Source organism: Erinaceus europaeus, chromosome 12, assembly GCF_950295315.1.
Source record: "Erinaceus europaeus chromosome 12, mEriEur2.1, whole genome shotgun sequence".
Classification (NCBI taxonomy): Eukaryota; Metazoa; Chordata; class Mammalia; order Eulipotyphla; family Erinaceidae; genus Erinaceus; species Erinaceus europaeus.
In genome coordinates, this window is record NC_080173.1 from 1,011,180 (window position 1) to 1,029,818 (window position 18,639).

The 18,639-nt window shown below is 43.8% G+C and overlaps 1 protein-coding gene across 2 annotated transcripts in view; it reads left to right on the forward strand.

Annotated features, from left to right (window-relative positions):
* Window positions 1-18,639, forward strand: part of EFCAB3 (EF-hand calcium binding domain 3) — a 126,891-nt gene that overhangs the window by 94,297 nt on the left and 13,955 nt on the right. For both annotated transcript variants that reach the window (XM_060202515.1, XM_060202514.1), the window contains 6 exons: window positions 991-1,067; window positions 10,715-10,858; window positions 13,018-13,089; window positions 15,045-15,165; window positions 16,826-17,019; window positions 17,699-17,883. In XM_060202515.1, coding sequence (XP_060058498.1) covers window positions 991-1,067; window positions 10,715-10,858; window positions 13,018-13,089; window positions 15,045-15,165; window positions 16,826-17,019; window positions 17,699-17,883 — 793 coding nt within the window. The remainder of the gene's footprint in view (window positions 1-990; window positions 1,068-10,714; window positions 10,859-13,017; window positions 13,090-15,044; window positions 15,166-16,825; window positions 17,020-17,698; window positions 17,884-18,639) is intronic.

Consider the following 18,639-nt stretch of genomic DNA (forward strand, 5'->3'; position numbering starts at 1 on the left):
TCCTGGTGGCCATTTATTTGTTTATTTATTTATTTATTTTAGTGGATAGGACTGAGAGATATGGGGATACAGAGAGGGGAGAGAGAAAGACAGACACCTGCAGACCTGCTTCACCGCTTGTGAAGTGACGCCCCTGCAGGTGCAGAACCGGGGGGGCTCGAGCCTGGATCCTTACGCCGGTCCTTGTGCTTTGTACTATGTGCGCTTAACCCATTACGCCACTGTCTGGCCCCTTAATTTTACTTCTCTGTTAGTTGTGCTTTGTTTTGGTTTAAGGGATGGAACCCAGGGCCTCATACATGCAACATACATGCCCTAGGTCCCCAGCTCCTAGTTTCACTTAGCCGCTTCTTGTAAAAACAAAAAAAAAAAAAATCAAGAGATTGCATATTTCTTATCTCTGTGACTTGGGACAAGTTATTTAACACCCTTAGCCTTTATTATTTTTGTTTGTTCCTTTATCATCCGCATGTGGCTCTTTTTCCCAAATGGCTAGGTTTTCCCTGGGTCCGGGCGGGTACCTACACAGTAAATCCACCATCCCTGGTGGCTACTTTTTTTTTTTGAACTAGATAAGACAAAGAGAAGTTGAAAAATGGAGGAGAGGGAGAAAAAAGAGAGAGAGAGAGATCTGCAGACTTGCTTCATTGCTGGAAGCTGCCCCCTGCAGGTGTGCAGGAGTGGTTATGCATGGTAATGAGTGTACTCAAGCAGGTGCACCACCACCAGGCCCCCTCACACCCAAGCCTTTGTTATAAAATGGTGAAAAACAGAGTTTTTTCCCAAGGGGGTAAGGGTGATGGCAAAGTACAGAGCAGATATGGACCATAATGGACAATGTTCCCTTACTGCCCATCTTTGGCAACAGTAACTGGTCTTCTAAGGTGTATGGCTCTGGATCTGCTATGATGCTTCCATAATGCATAGAACTTACTGACATGTTTGCTGGTTCCACATATGCATCACCTCTTCCTGTGTCTCTCTCATCAGGGAGACTGACATGCCGCAGTCTGGCCCATGCCGGCCACAGGGCAGAGAGCGGAAGCTGAGTACTCCACAAATGCGAGGTAATGGAGATCATCAAACTCTTACTGTGCTTGATCATTTTCTTCTCTAAAAGAAATCTGAAGTTTTGTAGGTTGTCCCTGGCACTCTATTGTTTGAGACTCCCCCCACCCCAAATGTTTTTAATTCAATGTCAAACTTGTAGGAGGAGAAAGGGGTTACTTTCAGGTAGAATTTACATCTTGTCAGAGTTTAGGCCATCCTGCTAAATATACATGCTGTACAAAGAGCTTGTGGGCAGAGTAGACAGCACAGTGGTTCTGCAAAGAGACTCTCATGTCTGAGGCTTCAAAGTTCCAGGTTAAATTCCCCACACCATCATAAGCCAGATCTAGGGAGTTCAAGCTCCTCCCCACCCTGCCCCTGCCCCACTATTAAACTAGAATTGAGCAGTTCAATCCCCCAAATCCCCATGCCCCTACACAGCCATAAGCCAGAACTGAACAGTGCTCTGATAAAAAGAAAAGAAAAAAGTTTGCGAGGATGAAAATTTTTAAATGCAAGTTATGCATAAATTAAGTAATAAAGAAGTAAAAAAATAAAGTCCTAGGATTTCTTAGTCCAAACAAAAGGGAAAACCCACAATAATAGAGTAAGTTAAACTGGCTCTACTTTATTAGCCCAAACAACACATATTTACTTAAAGGTTTGTTAGTGCACTAGCCATGGGAAACAACTGCCAGATCAAAGATGATGACATGCACTGCCAGTCTCCCTAGTGAGGCCAAACCATGCAAGTGTTGATGGAGCTGCCTGTGGACAGGCCAAACCATGCAAGTGTTGATGGAGCTGCCTGTGGAACACACCGTATGGTTAATACATGCATTGAGGAAGCTTTGCACACACCCATCACACAGAGATGAGAAATTACCCATGTGTCAACAACTATGCTGTGAACCAGTAAACTCCCCAACAAGGAGGTCTCAAAGGAGGTGTGGAGCGGCTCCTCGTCAGGATAAGAGGGGAGTCCCAGAGACTGAGTGGTAAACAACAACAAATGAGGCAGCAGTGTGGAGTGATGGGGGGATGCAGAGAGGAAAACCAGCAAAGACGCAGGGAGGGAAAGCACGGTTCACTCCAAAACCTCACAGAGTCAGACCGCTGCTACTTAGGGTTCAGGAGGCTACTGCTGCTTCATTTGTGCTACATTTGCAGCCAGCTGAGAAACTGACCCAGGACACAGACAGAAATTAAGGAATTGCTTTTTCTTTCTGCTGAGAAAAATGATTTGAAACTCAAAATATTGTCAAGATCAAAATTGAACTTTTCATTGTGAAACTGAGTTAAATGTCTTAGTTATAGCAGACTATAGGTTCATGAAATTTTAATAACGATATTTTGTATCCTTATGAAGCTCCCAGAATTTGTGAGTGCACTATTCTATGCAATGGTATTCGCTTTAGGGTCCCCTGGGACTTGTTTTACTCTGATGTTATAAATTGAGGGCTAAGCACTTCCTCAGGTTGTACAGACATGGAGATGACTGTCGTGGACAAAAGGTTTTTATATTTGCAGACTCCTAGAAACAGGAGGCACAGAGAACCAGGCAGGGTCACGGGGAAGCACCAGTCAGTTGGGAGGCTTAGGGCAGGTGAAAGTGGACAAGAACCTTGGTTGTGGGATTTCTGCAGGAAGAAAGGGCAGTGAGTGGTAAACTTGGGGGCTGACTGGTCCAAGTGAAGTAATGAGCCCTGGGGTGTAGGGTTGTCAGTAGTTTGCTAGTGCCTGGCCCTGCAGGAATAGAGCTACCTGATAGTTGGTGGGTGGGGGTCCAGATGCTGGATTGGTTAGTCTGCATAGAAAGCGCACACTCACAAGGGTCTTCTACTCTGTCTGGGAAATGGCTGGCCCTGGGAGGGCAGGTCCTTCACCATCAGCAACCACCCAGATGGCAAAGCAGAAAATGCACAAGTTAGGAAGTGTGGGTATCACAGTGCTTTATCCTCAGTTTTCCTGTAAGGTTGTCTTACTCACTCTATAAATACTTATTGGACACCCTCAGATCAACATCTGCTCCCATCCTCACTGTCAAGTGATAAGCTTGCTGTCTGTTTCATTGGAGTCAGAATTCTGACTCTGCAATCAAAATGGACTTTGAGAGTTTCCACCTGCAGTCTACTCCCCACCAACATCAGTATGCACAAACTCTGCCTTCCTCCACATTCCAGCAAGACTTTATACTGCTGCTGCTGCTGTGAGCCAGAGCACTGCTCAGTGCTGCCATGTGTGCTGCAAAGATAAGCCTTGGACCCTGCACACAGACCTCTTACACCTGTCTGCACCATCTCCACCACCCCAGACCTGCATGCTCTCTCCACTGTACAACTTACTCTCGGTCATACCCAAAGAGTCAGCCTAAAAAGTATCTCCCCTCTCCAGTGTCATTTTGTGACTTTCTATTATACCATTCTCATTATACAAATAGTTATTTCTCCCTGAAGAATTAGGGGCTATTAGAGCACCTTCCATCAGCGTTGAAGAGAACTCTGATTAACCTTGGTTTCTCAGCCTTCCAGCTAAGCGCCTGGGGCTTCATAGTGTGGCAGCTCTCCACGTGTCCCTGGAATCTGTGACTTCTTTAAGATTGCTCTATCAGGAAGTGTTGATATGCATGACCTTTGCATGACCTTTGCCACAGATGTACAGTTTCTTACCCGACCCATTATAGGTCGGGTAAGAAACTGACACACCCTCTGTCAACAGTCCATAGAACTGCCCCCCTCAGCTCCTCTTTAGAGTCATTGGAGCTGTTATACTAGAGCACAGTTAATTCAACGTCACGCTGTATGCTCCCTTTGTTTCTTAAGCCCCACCTATGGATGAGATCGTCTAGTATCTGTCCTCCTCCTCGTGGTTTAGTTTACTTAACTTGATTCCTTTAAATCCCATCCAACTTATAGCCAAAGAGAAATTGTTACCATTGCTTACCACTTCTTCTTCTAGCGTTTGCCCTTCTTCCGTAGCCAGTCAACAGCGTCAGGTTGAGCCTGATGTAAAGTTTCGAGACCTCCTTTGAATCTGGAGAGGTGGCAGTCGTTGACTATGTGGGTCATAGTCTGTCTGGAGCCGCAGGGGCAGTTCGGGTCGTCTCTGGCTCCCCAGCGGTGGAACATAGCGGCGCACCGGCCATGGCCTGTTCGATAGCGATTGAGGAGGGCCCGATCATAACGTGCTAGGTCAAAGCCGGGTTGACGCTCGCAGGGGTCTGTGATGAGGTGTTTGTTCTTGACCTCAGCTGACTGCCAACTCTGTTTCCAAGAGTCTGGAACAGAGAAGTTCAGTGTAGGCGTAGGGGACCAGATTGGGTGACGAGACGTCAAGCGTTGGACAGGGTGGGCAAAGATATCCGTGTATATTGGCAGGTCCGGTCGAGCGTAGACGTGGGAAATGAACTTAGATGATGCCGCATCCCGACGAATATCTGGCGGGGTGATGTTGCTAAGAACTGGCAGCCATGGAACCGGGGTGGAACAGATGGTTCCAGAAATGATCCTCATGGAGGAATATAATTTGGAATCGACCAAGTGGACATGGGGGCTACGGAACCATACTGGGGCACAGTATTCTGCACAGTAGTCCACTGTAAACATACTTCACAACTTGCTTAAACACTCACCTGTTGTTGGACATGTGGGTTGTTTCCAACTGGTATACACAGATTTCTACAGAAATTGTGATTCCACAAAAGATCTCAAGAAGAGAAGGAAGGCTAGGGTCTTTCAGAGAGCAAAATGATTTTGAAACATTAAGAATTGCTTTGAGTTGGTTCCTGTAAAAGTGTCTCACTGACTTGTGTTAGTAAATTATGAGAAAAATAATATCTGGGCTAAGGAAGTTTCTCCTGATAATTAACTCTACATACATATATGTATATCTTACAATATATGTATGCATACATATATAAAGAACCTGTTACAATACATATATGCATACATAATATAAAAGCGTAATTTCCTCCTCCAGCTGCCACAAATCTTATTTGCTCTTCTTTACATGAAAATTTTTCAAGAAATAGACCAAGGAGGGGAGTCGGGCTATAGCGCAGCGGGTTAAGCGCAGGTGGCGCTAAGCACAAGGACCCGCATAAGGATCCTGGTTCAAGCCCTGGCTCCCCACCTGCAGGGGAGTCGCTTCATAAGCGGTGAAGCAGGTCTGCAAGTGTCTGTCTTTCTCTCCCTCTCTCTGTCTTCCCCCTCCCTCTCCATTTCTCTCTGTCCTATCCAACAACAATGACAACAATAATAACTACAACAATAAAACAACAAGGGCAACAAAAGGGAATAAATAAATAAAAATAAATATATAAAATATATATATATTAAAAAGAAGAAGAAGAAAAAGAAATAGACCAAGGAGACATCACAAGGGTAATACTCCAGACCTACATGTCTGCAATCCCAGTGGTCCCAAGTCCAGTCTCCAGACTACTATTTGCCAGACTACTATTTCTCTCTCCTCTCTCAAAAAAGAGAATTTCCCAAAAGAGATTTCTATACTCATTGTTACAGTAAGGTCTCCTATTGCTACATAGTTACACTCTTGTTTTTCTTCCTGCCTCACTGATCACGCCTAATCACTCTTTTACTACTTTCTCCCTTTTTTTTTTAATTTTTATTTATAAAATAGAAATATCAATAAAAGCATAAGATAAGAGAGGTACATTTCCACACAGTTCCCACCACCAGTATTCCGTATCCCATCCCCTCCCCTGATAGCTTTCCTATTCTTTGTCTCTCTGGGACTAGGGACCCAGGGTCATTGTGGGATGCAGAAGGTGAGAGGTCTGGTTTCTGTAACTGCTTCCCCACTGAACATGGGCGTTGACAAGTCGATCCATACTCCCAGCCTGTCTCTGTCTTTCCCTAGTAGGGCAGGGATCTGGCGAGGTGGAGGCTCCAGGACACACTGGTGAGGTTATCAGCTCAGGGAAGCCAGGTTGGCATCATGGTAGCATCGTGAAACTGGTGGCTAAAAAGGAGTTAAAATAGAAAGCAGAGCAAACTGTTGACTAATCATAAACCTAAAGACAAGAATATTACAGATGAATATTGGGGGTCTCCATTTCAGATAAAGCTAGTAGATCTATTTTAGGTATGTTCCAAGGGGCCCATGACTTTACTAGTTTTTGCCTGAGCCTGATAGCAGACATGCAGGTGGACCCAAGGTATTGTTTGGGGAGATGGTGTCAGTCGGAAAAAGGACTAGAAAGCTGGATCAGGGCAGAGAGTAGCTCCCAAGTATGGGGGAAGTATATAAATATTGTTAACTGTAAACCCCATCGATTTGATCTGGGGCCATATTCAGCACAGGAGCCTGTGTAACCTCTGCATCTCTGTAGGTATGAGCTCGCATTCTGTGGTCACAGCTAGGAACATTCCAGACTACACTAACCTTCTTCTGGTTTCTCTTAATGCTAGAATACACCCAAAGTTCAGTCCCTGGTTCTCTTCTTTATCCCATTGACACGTGATGATCTCATCTGATTCCAGGTTTTAAATGCCATCTAAAGACTGGCAGTTCCCAAATATGTATGTCCAGTCCAGGCTTCTCTCCCAGCACCTGCCTCTTACCTAGCCACCAACTCAGTGTCTCCAGTCATGTGTCTGATACCTCCACCTCAGCATTCCGAAACTAAACTCTTAGTGTGTTCCCCTTATTCTTCTTCAACTGTGGGAAATATACGTACCATATAAATTATCAGTTTAACCATTTCTATGAGTGCACAGAACTCAGAGCTTTAACTTTGTTCACAGAGTTCTGTAATTACCTCCCGCTACTTCCCAAACTTTGTTATCGTCCCAAAATGAATGTCTACTACTCCCATCTCAGATGATACTACATCCTTACATTCTTTCTCTTACTCTTAAAAAACAAAACTGAAGGCCTTGGAGTCATTCTTGACTATCGTCTATTACTCGACAGCTAGCCTCAGCAGCTTTTTTCTTTATTGAATGGTTGATAGATCAGAGTAAGACTGTTGACGCAGGGTACAGTCTCCTAGCTCCCAGTGATAAGTGTTCACAGTGTACTGGTAGTGGGCTATGCTCTAGCATGTCAGTGTGAATTCACATTTAGCTCATGTGAATACACAGAGAGAAATTATTACGTTATGTATATGTGCATGTGTTGGGATATATAAATTTGTCTCCTGTCTGCTGGGAGGACTTACAAGTATTGACACATCCCCTAAACAACAAGCACACCAAGTACCCAGATCTTAATTTCACTTTCTTCTTTTTTGAATACTTTCTAGGGGAGTTCATGACTTATAGTATAGTCATTGAAACCCAGGAACAACCCCTCGTCTCCCCATGACTAGTTTTTGCCCGCACCTGACATTCAATATGCAGCATGGTAGTTATTAAAAATATATGGAAAAAAAGTTTGGAGTTTCACTAACTGATGTCAGGGAGGTGTTTGATGGAGTATACTTTCTCTAGTGATCAAAAGTGAGGTGACTATGTGAACTTTGAATGAACCTTAAGGCAGGCAGCCATGTGGCCTGTAGTTAATGAGGGAGGCAGTGAGATCTCTGTGGGCTTGAGAGTCTGAAAAGGGAGAACTGAGTCTGAGAGACTGCTTTTCCCCTTTGCTCATCTCGGTGAGAGAGGCTAACAAGGGGGTGTCTTTCCCAAACCTACATCCAAGGATGGGGGGAGTTTTCCCTAAGCTCTATCAAGCTTACACATAGTCCCACAGACAGACACCTGCAGACCTGCTTCACCGCCTATGAAGCGACTCCCCTGCAGGTGGGGAGCCGGGGCTCGAAGCCGTATTCTTTTTTTTTTTTTTAATTATCTTTATTCCTTGAATAGAGAGCCAGAAATTGAGAGGGAAGGGGGGAGAGAGAGACATTTGTAGCCCTGATCCATCACTTGTGAAGCTTTCCTCCTGCAGGCAGGGACTGGGGGCTCAAACCCGGGTCCTTGGCACATTATAGTGGGTGCACTTAAGCAGGTTTGCTGCCACCACCCAGCCCCAAGACTGTATTAATGAGAAAAGCTTTATCCACTGCCCCCCCCTTTTAATTGAGAAGAGAGACCAGAGCACTGCACCTCTGTCTGTGAAGTCTCCCTGAAACCATTCATGTGTGGTGGTGGGGGGGGGGTTGAATTGGGGACCTCATCTACAGGGTTTGTGTGCAGGACATCACTACCAAGTGAGCTATCTTTTTTTTTTTTTTTTTTTTTTCCTCCTCCAGGGTTATTGCTGGGCTCGGTGCCTGCACCATGAATCCACCGCTCCTGGAGGCCATTTTTCCCCCTTTTTTGTTGCCCTAGTTGTTGCAGCCTCCTTGTGGTTATTATTGCCATTGTTGACATTGCTTTGTTGTTGGATAGGACAGAGAGAAATGGAGAGAGGAGGGGAAGACAGAGAGGGGAGAGAAAGATAGACACCTGCAGACCTGCTTCACCGCCAGTGAAGCGACTCCCCTGCAGGTGGGGAGCCAGGGGCTCGAACCGGGATCCTTATGCCAGTCCCTGCGCTTTGCGCCACCTGCGCTTAACCCGCTGTGCTACAGCCCGACTCCCGTGAGCTATCTTTTAGTCCATTTGTGGAGGTCATGTCCCACCACATAAGGCTTCAGCCAGTACAACAGTTGCTTTTTCTGAGAGTGGCCTGGGCTGAGAGTGGCTGACAGGGTGGGGAGTAGGTTGGCAGTCAGACTGGCTGAAGCAGAGCCAAGAAAATCATTTCTTCTGAGGACTTCAGGTCCCCTTCCCACTTTGTGCTAAGGTGGGTCACATTCTCTCTCTGAACATAGGGGCTTTAAGGGCAGTCTGTACCCATGTTCGAAGCCGTATTCTTACGCGGTCCTTGCTCTTTGCACCACCTGCGCTTAACCCGCTGCGCTACTGCCAGACTCCCGTTACAACTTCTGACATGTCATCTAATTTGTCTGTCATGTCACATTTATGTAAGGACAAAGATCTTTGCTTAGTGCACTGATTTTTATAGAGACAGAGAGTGAATGAGACCAAAGCTTCCTTCAGTGTGGTGGGGTCCAGTCACGAACCTGGATCGCACCTGGCAAAGCAGCGCGCTATGCAAACGAACCGCTTCAGCAGCCCACTGGTAGTGTGATTTATGAACTGGAGAGGCATCGAGCACATAGAAGGCACGCGATAAATATCTGTTGGCTAAGCTTTGGGTCCATGATTGCTCAACAATTTGTTTGGCTTTGTATGTTAACTCTCTTTTCAGTCACCAGGTTCCAGATGCCATCAGGATACTAGCCAGGCTTCCCTGGATTGAAGACCCCACCAAGGTGTCCTGGAGCTCCGCTTCCCCAGAGACCCACCCTACTAGGGAAAGAGAGAGGCAGACTGGGAGTATGGACCAACCAGTCAACGCCCATGTTCAGCGGGGAAGCAATTACAGAAGCCAGACCTTCCACCTTCTGCAACCCTCAATGACCCTGGGTCCATGCTCCCAGAGGGATAGAGAATGGGAAAGCTACTGGGGAGGGGGTGGGATATGGAGATTGAGCGGTGGGAATTGTGTGGAGTTGTACCCCTCCTACCCTATGGTTTTGTTAATTAATCCTTTCTTAAATAAAAAAAATTAAAAAATAAATAAATAAAAATAAAAATATATATATATATCTGTTGGCTAAGCTACAAGAATAAATTAAGTACCTACTAGCATGCTAGAAATGCTAACAAAAGGAAAAATTCAATGTAAACAAGAGATGTTTCCAGTCCTGAAACCTTCCTTTAGAAAAAAAATTCATTTTATTGGCAGTGTAATGATTTACAACACTGTTGTTGGCACATGGGCACAATTTCTCATCTCACCATGACAGGTGTCTGCAAAACACTCTCACCCCCAACTTAAGTCCTTTTCTACAGTCGTGCGCCAGGATCCCCAATCTCCCACAACCTCTCCTGCTCCTCTCCTTCCCAGAGTCCTTAGCTCAGTGTGAAGCCTGCCCTGTTACTATGGCAGAACTGATTCCCACAATCATAACACAGGAACACGGGTGTCATTTCCATAGGATTAAACATTCCTGTACATAGAGATGCTAATATTTAAGTGTAATATGAAGTAAGTTTTATTCTGTACCATTTGGGATATATTTTGTTCTGCACTCACTAATTTTTTGAAAATACATTTCTAGGGGCCTACTGGTGGCACAGCTGGTTAAGCACACATCACCATGAGCACATTTTTGGGGGGTTTTATTTTTGTTATTGCAAGTTATGTGTTTCGGTTCTCTAGATTTCACATAGAGTGAAACCATCCCGTGGTTCTTTCTCCTCTGTACTCCTTTCTTCACTAAGTATAATCACCTGTAATTTCAGTCATTTTATCCCAAATGACACAATATCATCTGTTTTGGCCAGAATGATCTATTTTAATTATATCTTCAATGTCACTTTTGTCATGTAAGATGATATATTCACAAACTCCAGGAATTAGGGCATCTTTCAAAGGTTAATTACCCTTTCACACTTGGTTCCCCACCTATTAGTTTATTCCAGTTCAATTTCCATGGGAGAACAGTATCCTTGATTTCAAAAATATCTGCTGCTTGTCATTTTTCTCTCCATACTCCTTCAGTTCGTGACCCTCAATCACCTATACTATCTGTCCTGGTTTCATTATGAAATATGTTTTTCCACATAACATTTTTTCATCTTTCCAGCCTTCCAGAATGCCTACAATTTCTTTAACAAGGACAAAACTGGCTGCATTGATCTCCATGGAATGATGTGCACGTTAGCAAAGCTGGGGATGAGTCTGACCAAGCATGACGTCTATAACGAGCTGAGATATGCTGACATTGACCGTGAGCACCTGCACCTCTCTTTCTTCTCAGAAGATCTTATGAATATTGATTCTTCTCTTTGTGACAGTAGATACCTGAGAAGTTCTTTGCCAAATGTAACATATGTATGTACAAATTATGAAGTCAAAATAATGCTTAAAATGGACTAAAATAATAATGAAAAGAGAGAGAAAAAGAAATAGAAAGCAAGCAAGGAAGGAAGGAAGGAAGGGAGAGAGAGAAAGAAAGAAAGAAAGGAAGGAAGGAAGAAAGAAGAAAGGAAGAAAAAAATAGGGCCAGGTGGTGGCACACCTGCTTAAGCGCACACATTACAGTGCTCAAGGACTCAGGTTCAAGTCCCTAGTTCCTACCTGCAGGGGAAAAGCTTCACGAGTGGTGAAGTAGAGCTGCAGGTGTCTCTCTGTCTTTCTTCCTCTCTGTTTTCCCCTCCCCTCTCAATTTTTCTCTGTCTCTATCCAATAATAAATAAATAAATATTTAAAAAATAAAAATAAATGCCACAACTTTTTTTTTCTACCAGGGCTTTGCTGGAAGCTCACTTCTGTGCAATTCCACCAGTCCAAGCAGACGCACTGTTTGTTGTTGTTGTTTTTTTTTTGTCTTTTAATCACAAACAGAAGCAGAGATGGAGAAAGACAGATGGAGAGAGTGAAAAGTCAAACAGCGCCACTCCACCCTCAGAAGTTTTCCCTTGTGCACGCTGCTCCCATGTGGGTCTGGAGTTCTGAACCCAAGTCCTCTCACATGGTAAAACGTGCTGTCTCCCGGGCCCACCTCACCCCACCCCATCCCACCCCACTCCTTTTTTTTAACCAGAGCCCTGCACAGCTCTGTCTTATGGTGGTGCGGTGTTGAACTTGGGACTTTGGAGTCTCCCGTATGAAAGTCTTTTGCATATTTATTGTGCTATCTCTCCAGCTCACCTTTTCTTCTGTTCATTTTAAAAACAGGTTCAACTCATTAAAGAGATCAAAGCACTACTAGCTCTGGTATATGCAGTCCCCGGGATAGAAACTGGACCCTTAGCATACAAGTTCTGTGCTCTACCACTGAACTACCTCCACTGCCCCTTTTGTTTACTTTTTAAAGTAAGCAGAGAATGTTTTTATTGATGAGAATTGCCTAGTGATTGGTAATTCAAATGAACATGAGGTGGGGACTGTACATATAGGGCTGTCAAAAAGTCATGACTCTTTTATATAGAAAAACATGGGGGCTAGATAGCATAATGGTTCTGCAAAGAGACTCTCAAGCCTGAGGCTCCAAAGCCCCAGGTTCAGTCCCCCACACCACCATAAGCCAGAGCTGATCAGTGTTCTGGTGAAAACAAACAAACACAGGGGGAAAGTCATGACTTTCTGACAGCCCAATATATTCAGTATACTCAGCATGGTATCTCATCTGGTCGCACCCAACACTGCCAGCATCCACTTGTTAACATCAGATACACATGTGAGTTGTTGTCACCAGTTGAAATGTCACTTATTTCCACTGTCTGCCCAAAGCTTCCATTCTTTTATTAAGAATGTTAACGGCACATACTACCTCTAGCAGTCTTCACTACCCTTTAAACTAAGAGGTAACTGGATCCAGCCTCTTATGTTATAGTAAAAGAAATGGTACAGATGAGAGGAATAAGAAGGCAAAAAATGGCAAATCCCAAGGAAATAAACGAGTTTGATGTTGACATCCCCATCACTGCTTCTGGGGGGCTGTAGGGGACAAGTCGAATGTTGCTGAGACCACTGCCAGTTAGACTGATCTGAGACATTTTCAGGTGACTTTAAGTACTCAGTGACCTAAAGTGTTTGTTTGTTGGATCGCCACCAGCATTATCACAGGGGTTCAGTGCCAGCATGATGAAGCCACCACTCCGTGTGGCCAGTTTTTTCTTTTTTTTTTCTTTTGCTATGTTTAATTTCATAAAACAGAGATAAACTGAGAGGAAAAGGGGAGAGAGAGGCAGAGAGAGAGACACCTGCAGACCTGCTTCACCACTTGTGAAACATCCCCCCTGCAGGTGGGGAGTACAGGCTTGAACCTAAGTCTTCAACCAAGTTCGACACCACCTGGCCCCTGGTGTTTTGATTCTTATATTTAATATATAACCTAACAATTCAAATACATCTTGTACATTGAGTCTTAAATTTCTGTTGTAGGAGATGGAAAGGTGAATTTCTCAGACTTTATCAACGTGCTAACAGATAAGAGTCGCTTCCTTAAAGCTGTAGGTGAGTGAAGACGCTGCTCAGCACATGGCAGCCGGGCAGCTGCAGGTGGCCGGACGGTGCATGCTGTTTACCTCAGCCTCTAGACCGAAGCCATAGCTACAAGTTTGCATGCTGTTTACCTCAGCCTCTAGACCGAGGCCATAGCTACAGGTTTGCATGCTGTTTACCTCAGCCTCTAGACCGAGGCCATAGCTACAAGTTTGCATGCTGTTTACCTCAGCCTCTAGACCGAGGCCATAGCTACAGGTTTGCATGCTGTTTACCTCAGCCTCTAGACCGAGGCCATAGCTACAGGTTTGCATGCTGTTTACCTCAGCCTCTAGACCGAGGCCATAGCTACAGGTTTGCATGCTGTTTACCTCAGCCTCTAGACCGAGGCCATAGCTACAGGTTTGCATGCTGTTTACCTCAGCCTCTAGACCGAGGCCATAGCTACAGGTTTGCATGCTGTTTACCTCAGCCTCTAGACCGAGGCCATAGCTACAGGTTTGCATGCTGTTTACCTCAGCCTCTAGACCGAGGCCATAGCTACAAGTTTGGATGTGACTGAAATTTGTCCCGCTTTTCCAAAACTGTCTGATAGACAAAGTCATAGTTTTAGAATCTTTTTTCTCTTTTTTTCATTGTATACAAATCTCTGAATTGAAGTAACATGCAAAAACATTACTAGATACACATGATTCACAGTCTAGTCTTTAACACACAGGCAAAGTCTCTAGTCTCCATGGCTGGTGTCTACGAAGCACTCCAGGACGCAATGTCCCTTCATCCTGTCTCTCTCCCTCCTTCCCCTGAGTCCTTTGCTTTGATGCAGTACGCCACCCCAAGTCCAGACTTCACCTTATGTTTCCCCTTACTGTTCTTTGTTCTTAAGTTCTACCATAAATGAGATCATTCCCGACCTACAGGGGCTGTAGGCATCAGTGTCTCTCTTCTTCTCTATCTCCCCCTCTCATCCCAATTTCTCTATCTCTATCCAATAATAAATAAATACAATTTTTTAAAAATATATTTAAAAAGAAATTTGGTGAGGCCATGATAGGGATTGCACTAAACCTGTATGTGGTTATGAGTAGAACAGTCATGTTGATTATGTTAATTATTCCAATCCATGAGCATGGGATGTCTTTCCACTTGTTTGCATCTTTTTCTGTTACACTGAGTTTTCGGTATAAAGGTATTTCACTTCCTCTGTTAGGTTTATCCCTAGATATTTGATAGTTTTTGATAGAAAGAAACTGCATTCGTTCTCCCAAGGTCACAGATAGGGGCTGACTATTATTTCTACAACTGATCATCTATATTCATATATGTTTGTCCATTTTTCCTGTGGTCCTGCCTTCTCTTCCTTTGACTTAGGCATTGTCTCAACAGCTTCTGTCCAGTTTCGCTCTTTCTTCTCCAATGAGGAAGCTTGGGGAGTTGCCAGTATAGGAAGGCTCAGCCTTCTTTTAAAGCAGTGTAATTCTTTCCCAAGTGCCATGCTACTTTGAGAGGCTCCCTTTAAAAAAGAAAACAAAAACTTCTTCTTTCTCCATTAATAGTTCTATTTGTTTTCAGGTTAACTTTAGATTACAAGACTAAATATTTTAAAACTACAGTTTCACACCTCTCAAAAAACATGGTACCACATCTAACACTTCCCCAAAGTACCATTATCCCTCCACCAAATCCACTGTACCCCAGCCTGACTCCCCACCCCACCTACCTCTAATCTACCTTTCTAACCTCACTTCTACAAAATCATATGCTTCTATTCATTTGTCTGTTCAATATACAAAACTACCTTTCTGCCAACTAGAACTGGTTTGAAATATTTTCCAAGAGTTTTTCAGTCCCTTACTGGTTTTAATGATGTAAATACAGTAAAATACTGTTTCTTACTTAGTCTTCATTTTTTTACATGTTATTTGTCCAGCAGACATTTTGAAACCTTTTTATTTCCCTCTATATAGTTCCAGAAAAGGAGACCTGTTTCAATTTACCAGGCAACCCGGGGATCCTGTTGTTTGAAATCCTATCAAAGCTTGTAGAGACTTCAGCCCTGCCCAGAAAGGCCATAATGGAAATAGTAAGGTAAGTAGCAAAGGGGAGCAAGATGGCCTTTCTTCTTTGCCTCCAGGGTTATTGCTGGGGCTCGGTGCCTGCACTACGAATCCACTACTCATGGAGGCTATTTTTCCCATTTTGTTGCCCTTGTTGTTGTGCTTATTTTTAAACACTCAGGGCAGTCACTTCTCAGCATTCTACTACATGGTGTCCACTTCAGGACAAAGGTGTCTAACTGGATATGTTGTCATGCCACAACATGAGATCTTTCTAGCTTCCTTCCTCTCCCATCCTTTCTTTCTTTCTCCCTTGCTCTTTCTTTCTTTTTCTTTCTTTCTTTCTTTCTTTCTTTCTTTCTTTCTTTCTTTCTTTCTTTCTTTCCTTTCTTTCCTTCTCTCTCTCTCTCTCTCTCTGTAACACCATCTGGTCCCCATATTTCTCTTTTAAAAGTATTTTTAGGGGAGTCAGGCGGTAGCGCAGTGGGTTAAGTGCAGGTGGCGCAAAGCGCAAGGACCAGTGTGAGGATCATGGTTCGAGCCCCCGGCTCCCCACCTGCAGGGGAGCCGCTTCACAGGCGGTGAAGCAGGTCTGCAGGTGTCTATCTTTCTCTCCCTCTCTCTGTTTTCCCCTCCTCTCTCCATTTCTCTCTGTCCTATCCAACAACAACGACATCAGTAATAACTACAACAATAAAAAACAACAAGGGCAACAAAAGGAAATAAATAAATTAAATTAAAAGTATTTTTAGGGGGCCAGGTGGTGGTGCACCTGATTAAGCACACATATTACAGTGCACAAGGACCTGGGTTCAAGCCCCTGGTCCCCACCTGCAGAGGAGAAGCTTCACGAGTGGTGAAGCAGGTCTGCAAGTGTCTCTCTGTCTTGTTCCTTCTCTATTTCCCCCTCCCCTCTCAATTTCTCTCAATCTTTATCCAATAGTAAATTTTTTAAAGAATTAAAATGAAAATTGATTAAAATATATATTTTTTTAATTTGTCTCATGAGTTGAGAATAGAGCAGCACTTTGGGAAATGTTGTGCTAGGAACTGAGATCAGACCTCACGATCTCAAGTTGAGTCTTACCACCACGCCCCCTCCCAGACCACAGAAGCATACTTTGTGAACCTTGCTTATACATGTATGCATCTGTGCATGTGTGTACACACAGAGATTCAAAACAGATGCAGTTAGTAGTGAATACTTACTGTGAATAGTAAAAGTCCTGCTTTCTACTCTACTGTTTTCTTCTTTATAGTTTTATTTTCTGCAGTGACATTTTCTTTCAATTAAAAAGGGGGAATTTTAAAACTCAGCACAAAGTAATATAATAGTAAGCACAATTAATGATTGTCTTCAAGCTGGTACTGAGTATTTAATGGTTTGTCAAATATCACACCCACAGGGATTTCTCTAGACAAGACTAAGATGTCTCAGAAAAGAGCCCAGGGTTTAGAGATACAAAATAGCCCAATGGTCTGTGTGTAATACTGGTAAAGATCCCATCAATATTGCTAAGATTGGCACTCAGTAAACAATATGAATGAATACTCCAATCAAGTTTAAAATAAACACATTCAGCATATGCACTATGAAAAACTGACCTTTTTTTTATTTTGTCCAGAAACTCTGGCAATTTTCAGTAGTACTATAACACTTTTTAACCACTTCTGGTTTACTTTTTTTCCAGCTATTTCCGAAGGAGACTCCAGGACACCAGCCCAGGAATACTCTGGAGCCCCTATGCCATGGAGTATGGAAGACGGAGATTTAGGGTGGATGTGTGCACTCCACCAAGCTCCAGCACAGCTGCCTTTGCCAATGCTGCACGAGTGACAATAATGAAAGAAAGGGACTTATTTAGGTTTCTTGAAAAGCTCAAGAGTAAGAACCCTTTGTCCTCTCCAAGTGGTGTAAAGGATTCACTTGCATTTGCATGTCAGGAGTCAGGAATAAATACTAGAGGGAGTGCTGTAAAGCAGGGCCACACTTCTGGGTGAATGTCTCTGTCACTGACACTCACAGCCTACCCTTGAATGAAGCCTTGAATGAACCCTTGAATGAAGCCTCTGGAACATGGGAGGTAGGAAGTGGAAGCAGGATTGTGAAGAAGGGAGCTCACAGTCCCTAAGGAGAACAAAGCTTCTGACAGGCTCTGTGTGTCTGTGGTCTTCCTGTGAATCCCTCCTTGGGCTGTTGATGGCATCCCTGTTTGCTCCTCTCTTTTCAGAGTGTCTGGTCTTCCTGTGAATCCCTCCTTGGGCTGTTGATGGCATCCCTGTTTGCTCCTCTCTTTTCAGAGTGTCTGGTCTTCCTGTGAATCCCTCCTTGGGCTGTTGATGGCATCCCTGTTTGCTCCTCTCTTTTCAGAGTGTCTGGTCTTCCTGTGAATCCCTCCTTGGGCTGTTGATGGCATCCCTGTTTGCTCCTCTCTTTTCAGAGTGTCTGGTCTTCCTGTGAATCCCTCCTTGGGCTGTTGATGGCATCCCTGTTTGCTCCTCTCTTTTCAGAGTGTCTGGTCCTTAGCTTGTTGATGACATCCCTTTTGCTCCTCTCTTCCCAGAATGCAACTCTTGTTCAGACAGCCCATATTCAAAGATACCCATATTTCCATTGTTTCCTGACATGGATGGAGTGGTGATGGGGAAGCCTTTCAAAGACCTCCATAAATTAGAGATGCTGAGGAGGAAAGAGCCTCTGAATTTCTTTGAGAACTACTTTTTCCATAAAAAAGACTGGAAAACACAGGTGAGGTTTAGTTGAGGTCACTTAAGTTGTTTAAACATGAGGTTTTTTAATTCTAATTTAACTACTAGTAATGTTTTTTCTTTTTTATATTTAGTCATTATATTTCAAGCCCGAATTTATAGTAATGTTCCTAAAGTTTAAGTCCAGGTGAAATTTTTCATTTAATTTCATTAAGCAGTTATACTTACTGAGATACGTAATCCTGGGCCTGAAGCTGGAGTCAGTCAGGGTATGTAGAATAAATAGTATCAGCATTACAGGGTATAAGAGCTAGAGACAGAAGAATAAAGTCAGGGTATGTAGAATAAATAGTATCAGCATTACAGGGTATAAGAGCTAGAGACAGAAGAATAAAGTCAGGGCATAAAGAATAAATAGTATTAGCATTACAGGGTGTAGGAGCTAGAGACAGAAGGGTAAAAAGGCAAGGAGCAGGGATTCGGGCAGTAGCGCAGTGTGTTAAGCGCACGTGGCACGAAGCTTAAGGATCCCGGTTCGAGCCACCCCCCCCCCCCGGCTCCCCACCTGCAGGGGAGTCGCTTCACAGGTGGTGAAGCAGGTCTGCAGGTGTCTGTCTTTCTCTCCCCTCTCTGTCTTCCCCTCCTCTCTCCATTTCTCTCTGTCCTGTCCAACAACAATGACATCAACAACAACAATAACTGCAACAACAATAAAAAACATTTTTTTTAATTAAAAAAACAAGGGCACCAAAAGGGAAACTAAATTTAAAAAAATTAAAAAAAAAAAGGCAAGGAG